Genomic DNA, 18,443 nt, shown 5'->3' on the forward strand with positions numbered 1-18,443 from the left:
TTTGGTGCTCCAAACACAGGCTAAAAATCCGAGAATATATGTACTAAAAATTAAATTTCACCTATTCAATAACAATAAATGAATGCCACTAATGTCATGGGGTATAACACCCTATTATATAACAAAACATTCTTTGCCTTGTTAGGAATACCATGGGAACCTACTAATATAAAAATGATGCTTCAGAAATTACAAAACAATCTTTAAAAATAAAGGAAGAAACTCACTTGTTTTATGCTGTTTTTTCTATCTTCGGGTGAGATTTAGATTTATAACTACTTGTCAAAGGCCTTCTAATTGACCTCAGAATATGCTTAAAGGGAATTTGTCTGTACTGGTTCTCAGAAGGGCCCTTATTTATATTAATTAGACCTTATGGATTTAGCAACAGAGTAGTATAACGTGACTTATATGGTATAAAGCTAATTTCTTTACAAAGCAGCAACATAGTTTGAAATTTATTTTTTAATCTTCAGTTAACGCAGTGACATGCCTTACGCTGCAACTTTATACCACAGTTATGTCCCTCCTCTGAGATGAGCACACTGGTTATGCTGAAAATGGCATGGGAATCTGGCCAAAATGTGCTAATATTCTTGGCTCCAAGAATCTGTGATGCGGTCATGGTCACATGCATCAGTTCCTCTCTGCCCCAGATCCACTCCAGATCCTCTTCAGCTGCAATCATCAATCTTGCTCATGCCATAAATATTAGGAAAGCACAATAATTATGAGATAGCCTAACAATTTTGATTGGATTTATATTTACAATTAATGTTAACAATACACAACCAGATTCACTGGGAGTGAGAAATATACTACATGCTGGGATGAAATTGGTCACCACCAGTAGCACGGAACAAGCTGATAGTGAATTGGCAGCCTGTTTTGCACCACACCTGATTTTCCTTCCCATTAATTTCAAAGGAAAGGAAAACTGGGTGCAGTAGAAAGTTTTTAAAATTTCCTTTATGGGATGTGGGCGTTACTGGCTAGGCCAGCATTTATTGCCCATTCCTAATTGCCCTTGAGAAGGTGGTGGTGAGCTATGAGCCTGCTTTGCAGTATTGACAATGATCAATTTCAAACCTGTTGAGCTTTGTTAGAAACAGAAAATTGTCACCAGCTGTAGCGTTGTGAAACATTGACATGTTGAAAAGCGGTAATGATTAAAAATCAGCAAAAATAAGAAAAAATAATTGTATACAAGCCACTAAGTTAGAGTCCATAGGGTTGATCTTTGTCTGCTGGTGTAATTCAGTTCTAAGTGGTTGTGAACTGGTTCTAGTAGCAACCACATTTTGTGGGTCAGCTAATATGTATAATTACTCACAAATCCAAGAGAAGACTTAGGTGGGTGTAGGGAGCACACTAGTGGCATGAGTAGAAGATTGCAAGTAAAATTCAAGGGATGGGGACAATAAAAACAATTTGCATATGTCACAATCCAGTTAGGGACTGTTAACATTTAAAAAGAAATCCAAACACCTCATTTTAACCAATAGAACTACATTATAAGGGTTCACTTAAAAAACACAAACTTTATTGTATATAGAACAAATGAAACAAAACAAGCGTTATTAACATAATGATATGGTTTATAACTATGTATGTTATGCACTCAGATTTAGTTCTTAATACCCTCTAGAATTCTCTTAAAAGACACATCAATCTTAAAAGTTATTTACTTCTGCAGGGACCACCCATAAATATGGCACAGTCCTCTGGAGAATTCTCCTTGGCTCCAACTCTGCTCTGTGCTTGCAGCCCAGGCCTAGCTAACAATCATTTACTTCCGCTACCTATTAGTGAGCTGCAAACCATACCAGGTCCATACTGCAACTAATTCTCCCAGTAAACAACCAGATAAATTGAAACCAGAGAGCTTCACTAATCTCCAGCCATTTCCTTAATGATGCTGCTCTGGGCTGTCCTCAAACTGACCTTTCAGTTAATTATCCCTTATGGGATAATTTGATCTGATGAAGTTAATGGGTTTTACAACCTTTCAGGGTTCACTGAATGCTTTTAAACTAATTTAGCTCTAACTCCCAAAGCAAAAATATCTCCTTGGAATGCCTTTCTTTGCAAGCATTGCAGACATCATGTCTCTAGCTCTCCAGCTAAGTAAGCTCACCTGCTGTTTTATGATTTTAGTTTTCTAGCTGTTAACCTCTTAAGTCAACATGGCCCCCAATCCTTTGAGGGTTAGAGACCCTAAGCTTGCTTTATTTTATCCCATCTTCTGGAATTAAAGTTTAATTCTTAAAACTACAAGTTATATTCTAAAACTAAAAGGTATATTCTAAAACACATGAGCCACAAACTCATAACACAGAATAGAGTGATCAATGGGGGAATTCTAACCTTTGGTACTGCTATTTCTACACTATGTGTTAGCAGCAGGTGCTTTAAAAGCAGATAGCATAATTCTTCATCTTGCTTTCTGCTGGCCTGGATCCTTTGAAGACAATTCCCCAACAGTTGTTGTTAGGTAGATGTGACAATAACAGCAGTTGCAAACTAGGTGGGCTTTGTTGGTTGCAAATCACACTTGATTTTTTTTTCATATAACATTGCATAAAGCTGGACATGATGTTGGAACAGGTATGTGTGCAGGCCTGATTAGCCAGCGTAACTACTAATCAAGTTTTCATACATATCTATTCCAACCAGCCTTGAGAACTGGAACCTCTCCATGTATGAATTGTTTGGCAGTGAGGTATTTTCGCTTCTTCAGATATGGGTGTGTGACCACTAGCAGGTGGCTATAGTGCACCTCTTGACTTGCTTGTTATCACTGTTAAGTTCTTCTCTTCTTTCAAATGTATCAAATGGGGGTATTGGTAATCACATTGCTACCAGCAATAGGGAAATTGCTACAAAGATTTAGAAGAACAGGCATTCCACAGAATAAAATATTGCAGAAATCATCTTGAAAGTGTTTACTAAATCTTCTTAGAAGGCTTTTTCAACCTTTCCTTTTTCCTAAACCACCAGAAAAACACACCATGCACAAAATACATAATGAATTTCAACCCTTTTTCTGATTAATTGTGCCCAGTGAACTGATCCACATGGAACATTAAGGACATGATATCAGCCCCTATACATGTGGTATAATTCAAAATAGGAGTAAATAAACTTTCTTGGGTAAAGGTAGCACATAGATATCAAAAATGAATTGTGACAAATATGCAATTAGTTTCAACAAAACATGCCTACCTAAATTTATTACTTAATCTTATATGATGTTCATTTCCAGGGTCCTTTGCTGCGTTGGCTAAAAGTTAATTTTAGTGAAGCATATATTGCCTGGATTCACATAAAAGCTTTAAGAGTTTTTGTTGAATCTGTCCTTAGGTATGTAATATTTGTTTATCTCTACAAATCACTGAATGCATTTCCTTTTAGACATTATCACCACAGCCTAGAAATTAATTGCACTGTTGACATGTTATTGAATAATTATTTTTATGTCATTTCCAGAGCCCACAGAGCGTTGGTTTCAATAGGTGCTAACTGTTGTGAAGTGAAAGTTGAGTCCAAATGCTACAGCACTGAGGACATGCATGAGATTCATTGTCCTTATCTTTCCAGTATAATGGCTTCTAAATAGCACATTTCATCATATTTTGATGCTAACGCATAATGTGAATCATAGATTGCTAGCTCACATACTAAATTGTCATTGCCACAGAGGCTGCAGTATATACACTACAGCCCATTGTGTCTTTTTTAATGGTGAGCACTGTTAATTTTAAGACAGCAGGAGCAGGAAAGAGCTGCTTTTAATAATAGGTGACCTCATGGTGCACTATGCCATTCTTTTGCAGTGGATCAAAGTGGATCTACTGTACTGAGAGAAAATAGGAACTATAGGACAGTTAGTCTGATAACAATAGAAGAAAAAATGTGAAAATCTATTATTAAGGACATCATAACAGGGCACTTAGATAATCACAATATGATTAGGCAGAGTCCACACGGTTTTAGGAAAGGGAAATAGTAATTTTGAAATCTATTAGAGGTTTTTGAAGTTATAACAAGCAAGATAGGGAAGAGGGAACCAGTGGATGTTATATATTTGGAATTTCAGAAGATATTCAATCAGGTGCCATACAAGAGGTTGTCGCACAAGCTTATGGCTCGTGGGATTGGGGTAATGTATTAGCATAGACTCAGGATTGTTTTTATGGGCAGAAAACAGAGTAGGAATACACTGGTCAGTTTCAGGATGACAGACTGTAACTAGTAGTCATAGTTTTTATGCTTCTTCCAGTCTAGTGTTATAGACATTTGCAGTGATCGTTAGTTTGCTATCCGGCAATGTATTAAAGAAGCCACAGATGCATCATTCAGTGGTGGAAATTATCTCATCACTTTTAGTAACAAACAGCAACAACTTGAAAGGGCTATATTTTCAAGCTTCCCAAGAGTCCAGGGAAGTCACAGATTTATATCCATATTGGGTCCTTGTGCATAATGTTATATCCTATGTTAACTAACGTGAATTTGAATTACTCACTTGGGCTGAATTTTCTCATCTGTTCTTGTGATTTCCTCCTTCTGTGTGATTCTGAAACATAAATAACTGCGAGAAATAAGTGTTCCAGCTGATGGCAATCTTTCACAGATAGCCTCTTGGGATTTTGGTCTTTGTATACCTACTTGGCGGCACAATGCAAGGGGCACACCAGGTACTATGGAGTCTGATTGTTCCATCCAGTTTCTGTTGCTTCCTCTCTTGCCTGCTGCTGTTTCTGGAGGTACAACCCGTCCTCTAAAGTGCCTCTCTCCTCTCCGCTTCCAGCAGCTGGCTGGTAAATATGCCTTCCTTCCCTCTGCAAAATTCAGTTAACAACACCCACTAGCACCATTGTTTCACCAGGGGCAGCATCTTCCGGTCGGTGAGCGGGGCAGTGTCCACTTGCCGACGCGTAAAATGACGCGGGGACAGTGTCACATGAGGGGACATGGCAGAGAAATTTTTTAATCACCTTTATTCGAAGTATTCAATCGGAGCCAATCTCCCTGAGGCAGCATGCGCACGAAAGAGCGCACTCCCGGCTGAGGGAATACCCCCGCCTGTATAGGGAGCGCACTAGGTCATAATGCTCATTTGGAGAGCCAGTGCAGTCACGATGGGCCAAATAGCCTCCTTTTGTGTCGTTAAAATTCTGTGAATTCTGAAATGACAGATGAATTTCTCTCTGCCAAACTGTGCAAAGACAGAACAGCCTTAATTGGCCCACCCGTGTAAATTGGCGGTGCCCCCTCTGACCGGGGGCGCTGATCGGAAGGCCGCCCACCCGCGCCCGCTCCCGCACTTCCCCCCCCAACAGAGGGAAAATGTTGCCCCAGCTTCCAAATGCAGTTCAGAGCTAAGAATGAAAATTATTCCATTTTCTGTCTGACTCGCTGGCTGCATCATGCAGGAATTAAAGACAGCTTTGAAGATAAAACACATTGAAAGCACTAAAATCACCTGTTATCTAGCTTTTCTTGTGACCCATAGTAACCCAAAGTCATCATATTTAACTCCTGAAAAATGCAACAATAATATTGTGTAGACTTGCACTTTGAAGCAGAAATATCTAAAATCCATTCTGGTGTAAGATCTCAAATCTTACAACGAGTTGAAAATTTAATTTAATTTTGTTCTGGAAGCTATTTCAGAAATGCACCTTCAGCTGTGAGGATAGATTGGAGAGGCTGGGGCTGTTTTCCTTGGAGAGAAGAAGGCTAAGAGGAGATTTGATAGAGATGTTCAAAATCATGAGTGGACTGGACAGAGTAGAGAAGGAGAAGCTGTTCCCGCTCGTAAAAGGATCAAGAACAAGAGGGCACAGATTTAAAGTGATTTGCAAAAGAAGCAGATATAATGTGAGAAAAACCTTTTTCATATGAGTGGTTTGGGTCTGGAAAGCACTGCCTGGAAGTGTGGTGGAGGCAGATTCAATCGAGGCACTCAAGAGGGCATTAGATGATTATTTGAATAGAAACAATGTGCAGGGTAAGGGGAAAAAGCAGGGCAATAGCACTAGGTCATAATGCTCATTTGGAGAGCCGGTGCAGACACGATGGGCCGAATGGCCTCCTTCTGTGTTGTTAAAATTCTGTGAATTCTGAAATGACAGATGAATTTCTCTCTGCCAAACTGTGCAAAGACAGAACAGCTGAAGGACAAGACTGACATATCTACCATTCTTCAGGCCCATACTAAATTTGGCAAGTCAGAAAAATAAAGTGTTGTATAATTTATTTAATGTCTTTAATGAAATCTTTATGAGACTGTCATCACTGGTACTCTTTAATAATTATGAAGAATTATAAACCTATTGTTACTACTGTACCTCTGGCCCCCTACTCTTCTCCCCCCGACCAGAATCCCCAGGGATAACTCCACAACTAACCCCTGCGTCTCTACCAAGGAACAATCAAGACATCAGACGCTGCCAACTTGGACTCTTGTTAGTGGATTACCAGCAAATGGCCCTCTCCGTATTTTCTTTCAGAGTGTCTTTACTTGTGAAGAAGGCTCTTGTCATCCACAACCTTATAGTGGACAATTGCATTGATATAAAAACAAAAAAACTGCAGATGCTGGAAATCCAAAACAAAAACAGAATTACCTGGAAAAACTCAGCAGGTCTGGCAGCATCGGCGGAGAAGAAAAGAAAAGAGAAGAAAAGACTCTTCTGTTGAAGGGTCATGAGGACTCAAAACATCAACTCTTTTCTTCTCCGCCGATGCTGCCAGACCTGCTGAGTTTTTCCAGGTAATTCTGTTTTTGAATTGCATTGATATTGTGGCTTTGATAGAAACTTGGCTAGTAGGTGGCAACACACTGCCCTTATTGAATCCTCCTCTCCTGACTGTATATTCCACCATCTAATAATGTTTTCAGGCTTCATGCTCTGGAATTCCCTCCCTAAACCTCTCTATCTTCCTCTTCTCCTTTAAGCCCTCCATAAAACATGTCACCTCTTCAAAGATCTCTTTCAATGTCTTGACACACATTTGTGCCTGATATCTCTTTTGCCAAGTTCAAGGGAAGCTTTTCTACATTAAAGGTGCAATATAAATGCAAGTTTTTATTTATTTCTGTAGATTTTAAATTTATATTCGATTTAAATAATATGCACTGCTGGGATTAGTTTGGAAGTGCGAGCAAACAAATTAATATTTGTAAGTGCGGCAGTTAGATTTATGGTAATTTTTCATTTCAGTTAATTTTTTTTTATTCTTTAATGGGACTTGGGTGTCGCTAGCTAGGCCAGCATTTTGTTTTATTGTCCGGCCCTAATTGAAAAGATGGTGGTGAGCCACCTTCTTGAACAGCTGCAGTCCATTTGGTGTAGGTACACACATAGTGCTATTGGGGGGATTGAGTGGGGGGTGGGGGGGGGTTGGTTCCAGAATTTTGACCCAGCAACAGTGAAGGAATGGCGATATAGTTCCAAGTCAGGATGGTGTGTGGCTTAGAGGGGAACTTGCAAGTGGTGGTGTTCCCATGTATCTTATCTGTTTCCCTTGTCCTTCTAGATAGTGGAGGTCACAGGTTCGGAAGGTGCTATCAAAGGAGCCATCATGAGTTCCTGCAGTGCAGCTTGTAGGTGGTACACACTGCTGCCACTGTGCATCAGTGGTGGAGGGAGTAAATATCAAAGGTAGTGGATGGGGTGCCAATCAAGCAGGCTGCTTTGTCCTGGATGGTGTCAAGCTTCCTGAGTGTTGATGGAGCTGCACTCATCCAGGCAAGTACTCCACCACATTCCTGACTTGTGCCTTGTAGATGGTGAGCCATTTTCCACAGTATTCCCTGCCTCTGACCTGCTCTTGTAGCCACAGTATTTATATGGCCTTCTTGATATCATGTGGAGTGAATCACATTGGCTGAAAACTGGTATCTATGTTGCTGGGGACCTCTGGAAGGGGCTGAGATGGATCATCCACTTGGCACTTCTAGCTTAAAATTGTTTTTTTAAAATTCATTCAGGGGATGTGGGCATTGCTGGATAGTTCACAGGGCATTTAAGAGTCCACCACATTGCTGTGGGTCTGGAGTCATATGTAGACCGGACCAGCAAAGTTCCTTCCTTAAAGGGCGTTAGTGAACCGGATGGGCTTTTACAACAATCGACAATTAATCCAATTTTAATCTTTTTTACAACCATTGACAATTAATTCCAGATTTTTATTGAATCCAAATTCCCATGGTGGGATTGAACCCAGGTTCAATTACCCTGGGTCTCTGAATTAATAAACCACCGACAATACCACTACTTCATCGCCTCCCCTAGCAGAGGCTAGGAGTCCTGCGATGAGTAACTCACTTCCTGATTCCCCAAAGCCTGTCCACCATCTACAAGGCACAGGTCAGGAGTGTGATGGAATACTCTCCACTTGCCTGCAGCTCCAGCAACACTTAAGAAACTCGACAGTGGCAGCAGTGTGTACCATCTACATGATGCAATGCAGGAACTCACCGAGGCTCATTGGACAGCACCTTCCAAACCCACGACCATTACCATCTAGAAGGACAAGGGCAGCAGATACATGGGAACACCACGACCTGTAAGTTTCCCCCCAAGCCACTCAGCATCCTGACTTGGAAATACATTGCCATACCTTCACTGTCACTGGGTCAAAATCTTGGAACTCCTTCCCTAACAGCATTGTGGGTGTACCTACACCACATGGACTGCAGCGGTTCAAGAAGGCAGCTCACCACCACCTTCTCAAGGGCAACTGGGGAGGGGCAATAAATGCTGCGTCAACAGGGCTGGGTTTGCTATTGTCGCTTCCGGTGCCTGGGTTGATGCTGGGTATTTGTTCTGGTTTCATTCCTTTTTGTAGACTTTGTAGTGGTTTGATACAACTGAGTGGCTTGCTAGGCCATTTCAGAGGGCATTTAAGAGTCAGTCACATTGCTGTTAACTGAGTATTAACCCAGTATTAACCTGGTATTAACCCATCAACTCTGTCAGTCTAGTTCTGTCATTGCCCACTCAACTTAATTTAAATAAAACAGAAATAGATATAGGGAAGAATTTTCCCCATGTCAGGCGGGCTGCCAGTCGGGAGAGGGCGTGGAGCCAATTGCTGCCCGCTACCATTTTATGTGGGCGTACCAATTAAGACCCGCCCTGTGTGACACATGGCCGAAAGCGCTCAGCACTACCTGTGTGGGCAGGGGGGAAGAGGGAGAGTCGGAGCCTGCGCTCTTTCGTGCATGCGCACGAAAGAGCACCAAAATCTCTCTAAGGTTCGGAGCTGCCTCAGGGAGATTAAGTACATGTTGACATTTTTGAATAAAGAAAAATTAAAATTATATACACAGGTGCCCTCATGTGTCAGTGTTACATGAGCTGGGAAATGTTTATGAATTGTGGAAAAATTCATTATTTATTTAATAAAACCTTCAGGAAACCTCATCCCGCCCGCGGATGAGGTTTCCTGAAAAATGTGAAGGCCACTTGGGCTCTTTGCCTGCCGCCAACCTTAAGGTCTTTGACAGTTTGGCGGGCGCGCAGCCGCCTCTGGCTCACACCCGCCGAATGAAAGATCTGAATGACGCGCGGTGATGTCGGGACACACGCCAGACGTCACCGTGTGTCATTTTATGCGTTGGCATGCCAGGCCTGCCCCTACACGCTGACGTGAAAATTCTCCCCATAGAATCAAAAAAGAGGTTAATTCTAGTCAAATTTCTAAAGCTGGCAGCTTTATGTTTATGCTTTCAGAGTCCTATCGAATAACTCTGGACTTATCCAAATATCCCAAAACAGGAACATAAATTGTCCAGGGGCAGCACTTTTCCATTGATGAGCGGGAGGTGGGGCCCGCTTGCCGACACGTAAAATGACACGCGACGATGTCAGGCATGTGTCCTGACATCGCCGCGCATCATTTAGATTGTCAGTTTGGCGGGGAGTCGGCTACGCGTCCGTCGAACTGTCAAAGGCCTATTAAAAACTAATTAACTCAATTTACTGAGCTGCCCGTCCAACCATAAGGTTGGTGAGCAGGCAAAGAGCCCAGGCGGCCTTCACGTTTTTCATGGAACCTCATCCACGGGCGGGATGAGGTTTCATGAACCGTTTTAAAATCTAACAAAAATTTATACATTTATTCTTTGACATGTCCCAGCTCATTTAATAGTGTCACATGAGGGGACATGTTTTAAAAGTTTAAAAATCCTTTATTTTAAAATTTAAGACTGGAACAAATCTCTGTGCTCTTTCGCGCACATGCGCAAAATAAGGGAACCACTCAGGGAGCCCCCACCTGCACAGGGAGTGCACAGCACTTCTGGGCATGCATCATAATAGGCAGGCCTTAATTGGCCCACCCATGTAAAATGGCGGCACCCCGATCGGGTTCGCATCTGCCCCCACCCACCCCCGCACAGCCCCCCTCAATGGGGGGAACTTCTGGCCCAGGATTTTTTCCTGCAATTGACATCTGAATCATTGGGCTAGCAAAGTTTGCTTATTCATACTCCCATCTTTATTATGCACCTGAATGACTGTGCAGTACAATTATACAGTATTTACTGGTTTATTTGATGCTTTCTGTGACCTCTGGACACCATAAGACATTGGCTGTTTCACTGGTGCATTGTATCATTGTAGTTTTTAAACTGTTTATTTTAAGCACTGACGTAAATTTTTAGGGATAGATTTTACTCTTTCTAGTTTGTGCATTAAATAGAATGCCTAGAGGAAAACCAGGTTGGAAGGATCGAATACCATAACGGAGCCTGCCCAATTTCCCATGCATTAATTTTGTACAGTCAGAAAGTTGACCGAAGTAAGGTTTGCTCCATTGGCAAGTTACTTACTGAAGGAAAATGAATAGGAGGAAAGAAGGGCTGCCACAAATTTCAGATGGCAACAGTGGGTCACAGCCTGGATCTACTGCTATGCTGCACATGTTACAGACTCAAATATAGCTACATGACAATCACTGAAGGACAGAATCCGGAGGCTTGGGTTGGCAGTATCATCTGTTTCAGGAAGATCTGCAGGCTACCATTATCATAGGATAAGTTTCTATTAATGCTTTGGATAGTTCAGCACAAAATGATTTTCATGTAATGAGGTGGACTTTGTGGCATGCATGCTAGGAACTGATGCTTGCCAATACCTAATCATAGCCAGGGTATCACTTGCAATATCTTCTTTTCCTTCTCCCACACTGTTATATCTGGTGTTCTCCAAAGATATATCCTTGGCTCTCTTCTATTTCTCATCTACTGTATATGTTGCTCCTCAGCAACATCATCCAAAAACAAAGTGTTAGCGTAAGCTGACGACACCCAGGTCTACCTCACCACCAGCTCTCTCAATTCTTCCACTGTTGCTAAATTATCAGACTACTTATCTGACAGCAACTTGTACTGATGACCTAATATTTCCTCCAATTCAATATTGGGAAGACTGAAATCATTTTCTTCAGTCACCGCTAAAAACTCCATTGCCTAACAACTTACTCCCTAACTCCCCTCAGCAACAGTCTGAGACTGAACTGAACTGTTCGCAACCTTGATGTCAAATTTAATCCTGTGATGAGTTTTTGATCACATATATGCACAATCATTAAGGCTGCCTATTTCCACCTTCGTAACATTCCTCGATTCCTACTGATTCCCACAGCTACCTCAACTACAGCTCCTCACACCCCACTTCCTGTAAGGACTCCATCCCATTCTCTCAGTTCCTTCGCCTCCGTCGCATCTGTTATGATGATGCTACCTTCAAAAACAGTTCCTCTGACATGTCCTCCTTCTTCCTTAACTGAGGTTTTCCACCCACGGTAGTTGACAGGGCCCTCAACCGTGTCCGGCTCATCTCCCGCGCATCTGCCCTCACGCCTTCTCCTCCCTCCCAGAAACATGATAGGGTCCGCCTTGTCCTCACTTATCACCCCACCAGCCTCTGCCATTTCCGCCAACTTCAGCATGATGCCACCACCGAACACATCTTCCCTTCATAGGGATTGTTCCCTCCGGGACACCCTGGTCCACTCCTCCAACACCCCCTACTTCTCAACCTCCACCTACAGCACGTCCCTATGCATACGCAAAAGATGCAACACCTGCCCCTTCACTTCCTCTCTCCTCACCGTCCAAGGGCCCAAACACTCCTTTCTAGTGAAGCAGCCTTTCATTTGCATTTCCCCCAACTTAGTCTACTGCATGCGTTGCTCCCAATGCGGTCTCCTCTACATTGGAGAGACCAAATGCAAACTGGGCAACCGCTTTGCAGAACACCTGCAGTCTGTCCGCAAGAACGACCCAAACCGCCCTGTCGCTTGCCATTTTAACACTCCACCCTGCTCTCTTGCCCACATGTCTGTCCTTGGCTTGCTGCATTGTTCCAGTGAAGCTCAACGCAAACTGGAGGAACAGCACTTCATCTTCCGACTAGGCACTTTATAGCCTTCCGGACTGAATATTGAATTCAACAACTTTAGATCTTGAACTCCCTCCTCCATCCCCACCCCCTTTCTGTTTCTTCCCCCTCCCTTTTGTTTTTTCCAATAATTTATATAGATTTTTCTTTTCCCACCTATTTCCATTATTTTTAAATCTATACCTTTTATGCCCTGTTAGTCTTATTCCACCCCACCCCCACTAGAGCTGTACCTTGTGTGTCCTTCCAACCATTCTTAATTAGCACATTCTCTTAGATAATATCACCACCTTCAACACCTCTTTGTTCTTTTGTCCGTGACATCTTTTGATTATCTGCTCCTATCACTGCTTGCTTATCCCTACAACCACCACCTCCCCCCCACCACTTCTCTCCCCTCATCCACCAACCCCCCCCACCACCTTAAACCAGCTTATATTTCACCCCTCTCCTAATTTTACTCAATTCTGTTGAAAGGTCATAAGGACTCGAAACGTCAACTTTTTTCTTCTCCACCGATGCTGCCAGACCTGCTGAGGTTTTCCTGGTAATTCTGTTTTTGTTTTGGATTTCCAGCATCCGCAGTTTTTTGTTTTTATTTTTGTTCGATTCCTCGCCTGCCTTAGCTCATCTGCTGCTGAGACTTCATCCATGTCTTTGTTACTCTAAAATTAACTATTCCAGCACACCCCTGGCTGATGTCCCAGATGTTACCCTCTGTAAACTTGAGATCATCAAAAACTCTGCTGTCTGTGTTCTTACTTGCACCAAGTCCCATTCACTTATCAGCTCTGTGATCGCTGACCTACGTTGGATCCCGGATAAGCAATGCCTGGATTTTAAAATTCTCACCCTTGTTTCCAAATCCCTCCATGGTCTCATCCTGCACTATCTCCATAATCTCTTCCAGCCTCACAATCCTCTGAGATATCTGCCCTTCTCTAATTCTGGTTTCTTGAGCCAGAATTGCTCCACCATTGGTAGGTCTCTACCTCTCTTTCCCCCTTGAAGATGCACCTTAAAACCCGCCTCTTTGACCAAGTTTTTGGCTATCTGCTCTAATTTCGCCTTACGCGGCTCAGTGTCAAATTTTGCTTTATAATGCTTTGGTAAGTGCCTCGTGATATTTTATTATGGATGGAATTTTACGGCCCCCATCGCAGAGGGAGTGGAGCAGTAAAATGCTGCGAGCTGTTCAAAATTCCATTGACTTCAGCGGGACCATAAAATCCCATCGGCGTAAAATTCCACTCTATGTTTTAAGTGTAATATAAATATAAGTTGTTACTGAAATCTGTACTATAAAATATCTTTTAAGGATGTTATCCTTCTGTCCGATCAAGACAGCACTCCTTGCTCGTTTCATTAATCAGGATTTCAGTAATAGGTCATCAAAGTATGCTGTTTTTATACTTATGATCTCTTCTATATTGAATTGTAGAATAAAATCCCTGGGTTGGACTTTTGCCCATTTAGCTGTTGCTAAGGGTATCAGTCATTGGCAATGCTTGATTGGATGCCCTGCTGTGAGGGTACAAACACAAATGGTCTAGATACACAACTAAAAATAATGATGTCGAAAGTTAAAGAATAGGCTGTAATCCTTCCAAAATCCATAGTAACCCACAGTTTACATACCAACAGCAATACCTGGCTAAAAAGAAGTAAACAGGAAGACAAAGTAAATCAGAAAGTAGTGATTATATGTTATCAGGTTAAGGTTCTAGAAGTCTGAAAAATGTGTGAGCAGAGAAACGTTAATAAAGGGCGCACAAGGAGTCAGGCGACTATGCCAGGCTGAGATGGAGACTGAGTGAGTAGCGAATTAGGTTCACATGAGAATTTGGTACACAGGGGTAAGAGATGTGGAATACATAAGAATTATTCTAAGTTAATTAAGTAAGTAATTAAATGAAGTTAATTTAATAACATAAGTAACAATGGCAGGACAGGTGTTTTGTTGGAGCTGTGAAATGTGAGATCTTTTGGCCACCAAGGCGATTCACGACAAACACGTCTGCAGAAAGTGTAAGCAGCTTGAGGAATTCCAGATCAGAATTATTGATCTGGAAGCTGAACTAGAGACACTAAGCAGCATAAGGGAGAGAGAGAAATACCTGGACACTTTGTTTCAGAAGATGGTCACGCCTCTTAATATGGAGAAGTCTGTTTTGATCAGCAGTGTTGGACAGGAGGATGTGACCATGAATGAGGTAGGTAATGGGATTGAGCTGACAGTAGTTGAGGAGCCTTAGACTTTGCAGTTGTCAAACAGGTTTGAGGTGCTCACAACCTGTGTGGATGCAAGCGAGGTCTGCAAGGTGGATGAGCAGGCTGGCCATGGCACCATGGTATAGGAAGCTGTTCAAGTGGGGGGAGCGTACAGGAATGTAGTGGTAGGGGATTGACACTGTTCTCTGTAGCAAAGAGTGAGAGTCCAGAAGGTTGTGTTGCCTGCCCGGTGCCAGGGTTTGGGACATCTGTTCAAGACTAGAAAGGAACTTGCAGTGGGAGGAGGACAATTCAGTCATTGTGGTCCATGTAAGTACCAATGACATAGCCAGCACAAGGAAGGAAATTCTGCATAATCAGTATGAGAAGCTAGGTAACAAATTAAGAAGTAGAACCTCAAAGGTAATAATCTCAATAATCTCTGGATTAGCATAGGGCAAATTAGCATAGGGCAATTAAGATTAGAGAGATGAATGCATGGCTCAAAGACTGGTGTGGGAGAAGTAGGTTCCAGTTTGTGGGGCACTAGTACCAGTACTGGGGAAAGTAGGAGCTGTACCGTTGGGATGGTCTACACCTGAACTGTGCTGGGACGAGTATTCTTGTGAATCATATAACTGAGGAAGTAGAGAGGGCTTTAAACTAAACAAGGGGGTGAGGGATCAAACTTGGGTAGATGTGGCAAATCAAGGGATCTATTCAAGGTAGGAACCATAATAGTAGTATGGGAAATGACAGTCATAGAATAGCAGGAAGGGACTGAAAGATAAAACCTAAGAATACACCAATAGTCAAGACTAAATGTTACAAAGGTAGCAAAAAGACAAAACTAAAGGCCCTGTATCTGAATGTGTGTATCATTATTAACAAAGTAAATGAATTGATAGCACACATTGAAGGAAATAAATATGATGTGATAGTCATTACGGAGACATGGCTGCAGGATGACAAGGATTGAGTCCTGAATATTGACGGGTATATGACATTCAAGAAGAATAGGAAGCTAGGTAAAAGTGGAGGGGTAGCACTGTTGATCAAGGATGGCATTGGTGCAATAGTTAGAGATGACCTTGGTTCAGGAGATCAGGAATTGGTTTGGTTGGAGATGATAAATAATAGTCACTAGCAGGAGTAGTCTTCAGGCTCCCTAACAGTAACCACAATGTAGATAAAAGTATACAAGAAGAAATATTGAGTCCTTGTGATAAAGGGATGGCAATAATCATGTATGATTTTAATCCACATTTCAACTGGAAAAATCAGATTGGCAGTAGTAGCCTGGATGAGATGTTCATAGAATGCCTTTGCGATAGTGTTTTTTTAGAGCAGCATGTTGTGGAACCAACCAAAGAAGAGGTTATATTAGACTTGGTATTATGTTATTTGACAGAATTAATGAATGACCTCAGAGTGAAGGCATCCCTAGGTAGCAGCAACCACAATATGACTGAATTTTACATCCAGTTTGGAAGGGAGAAGACTAGTATCTTAAATTTAAATAAGAGCAACTACGTGGGCATGAAAGCTGCGCTAGCTGAAGTGAACTGGGATACTAGGCTAGGGAAAGATCAATAGAGAAGCAGTGGAAGTCAATTATGGGGATATTTCAGAATACTCAGAACAAGTACATTCTGAATATAAAGGAAAATTCTAAGAGGAGGACCCCTAGGGGTTAACTAGAGAAGTTAAGGAAAGCATCAAACTTAAGGAAAAAGCATATAACTGCGCAAAGATGAGTGGCAGGTCAGATGATTGGTCAGAATATAAAGTATAGCAGAGAATGACTAAAAGGTTAATCAGGAGAAAGAAATTAAAGTACAAGAGGAAGCTAGCTAGAAATGTAAAAACGGATGGCAAGAGTTTCTACAGGTATTTAAAAAGGAAAAAAGTAAAGTGAGTGTTGGTCCTCCAGAGAGTGACAGTGGGGATAATAGTAGCTAATAAGGAAATGGCGGATGAAATGAACAAATATTCTGCTCTGTCTTCACAATAGAGGATACAAAAAAACATTCCAGTAACAGCTGCATATCCGGAGGTGGAAGGGAGAGGGAAACTTGGTGAAACTACAATCACTAGGGAGGTGTTACTGAGCAAACTGATGGAGCTGCGGGCTGACAAGTCTCCGGGTCCTGATGGACTTCATCCTGGGTCTTAAAAGAGGTGGCTAATGAGGTAGTAATGAGTTGCTTGGTGTTAATTTTCCAAAATTCGCTAGATTCTGGAAAGGTTCCATCAGAGTGGAAAGTAGCAAATATAATCCTTCTATTCAAGAAGAGATGGAGGCAGAAAACAGGAAACTATAGGCCAGTTAACATGCTGTCTGCTTGGGGCAGGTGTTAGAATCAATCATTAAGGAGGTTATGGCTGGGTATTTAGAGAAACTCAAGGTAATCGGCAAGAGTCAACATGGTTTTGTGAAAGGGAAATCATGTTTAACCCATTAATTGGAGTTCTTTGAAGGAGTAAAATGCGCTGTGGATAAAGGGAAGCCTGTAGATGTGGTGTACTTGGATTTTCAGAAGGCATTTGATAAGGTGCCACATCAAAGGTTATTGCAGATAATAAAAGCTCATGGCATAAGGGGTAATATTAGCATGGATAGAAGATTAGCTGGCTGGCAGAAAATGGTATGTATAAATAGATCTTTTTCTGATTGGCAGGATGTGATGAGTGGAGTCCCACAGGGGTCTGCGCTGGGGCCTCAACTTCTTACAGCTTATAATAATGACTTAGATGAGGGGAGTGAAGACATGGTAGCTGACACAAAGAACAATAGGGAAAGTATGTTGTGAAGAGGACATAAGGAGGTTACAGGCAGATATAGGTAGGTTGATTGAGTGGGCAAAAATCTGGCAGATGGAGTATAATGTGGGAAAATGTGAAGTTGTTCACTTAAGCAGGAAGAACAAAAAAGCAGCGTAATACTTAAACAGAGAATGCTATGGAATTCCAATGTGCAGAGGGATCTAGATGTTTTACTGCATGAGTCACAAAAAGTTAATGTGCAGGTAAAGCAAGTAATTAAGAAGGCTAATGGAATGCTATCCTTTATTATGCGGGGAATTGAACATAAAAGTAAGGATGTTATGCTTCACTTATACAGGGCATTGGTGAGACCACATCTTGAATATTGTGTGCAGTTTTGGTCTCCTTATTTAGGGAAGAATGTAAATACATTGGAGGCGGTTCAGAGGAAGTTTATTTGATGGACACCTAGAATGAGCAGGTTGTCTTATGAGGAAAAGTTAGACAGACTAGTCTTGTTTCCACTGGAGTTTAGAAGATTGAGGGGTGACTTGATTGAAGTATATAAGATCCTGAACAGTATTGACAAGGTGGATGTGGAAAGGATGCTTCCTCCTGTGGGTGAGTCCAGAACTAGGGGGCACTTTTTTAAAATTAAGGGTTGCCCTTTTAGGACAGGGATGAGGAGGGTTGTGCAACTTTGGAACTCTGCGCCTCAGAAGGCAGTGGAGGTGAGGTGATTGAACATTTTTAAGGCAGAGGTAGATAGATTCTTGTTCGGCAAGGGAATCAGGGGTTATCAGGGGTAGATGGGAATATTGAATTCGAAACACCAACAAATCAGCCATGATTTTATTGAATGGTGAAGCAGGCTCGAGAGGCCGAATGGCTCACTTCTGCTGTCATTTCCTATGTTCGTATGTTACACATTTGGACCTCCACACGAGGTAAGAGCTTCTGTTCTCTTCAAGATCTCGCTTACTCCTCAGTCATGTAATTTGACATCATTATTACATCAACATCATGTATACTTCTGATGTTAAC

The 18,443-nt window shown here is 41.9% G+C and overlaps 1 protein-coding gene across 5 annotated transcripts in view; it reads left to right on the forward strand.

Annotated features, from left to right (window-relative positions):
- Positions 1–18,443, forward strand: part of LOC121278461 (V-type proton ATPase subunit C 1-A-like) — a 107,021-nt gene that overhangs the window by 67,581 nt on the left and 20,997 nt on the right. For 4 of the 5 annotated variants that reach the window (XM_041188914.1, XM_041188911.1, XM_041188913.1 and 1 more), the window contains exon 11: positions 3,266–3,363. The exons of the other annotated variant lie outside the window; for it this stretch is intronic. In XM_041188914.1, the coding sequence (XP_041044848.1) occupies positions 3,266–3,363 (98 nt within the window). The remainder of the gene's footprint in view (positions 1–3,265; positions 3,364–18,443) is intronic. 5 annotated transcript variants of the gene reach the window in all.

This window comes from Carcharodon carcharias, chromosome 5, assembly GCF_017639515.1.
Source record: "Carcharodon carcharias isolate sCarCar2 chromosome 5, sCarCar2.pri, whole genome shotgun sequence".
NCBI lineage: Eukaryota > Metazoa > Chordata > Chondrichthyes > Lamniformes > Lamnidae > Carcharodon > Carcharodon carcharias.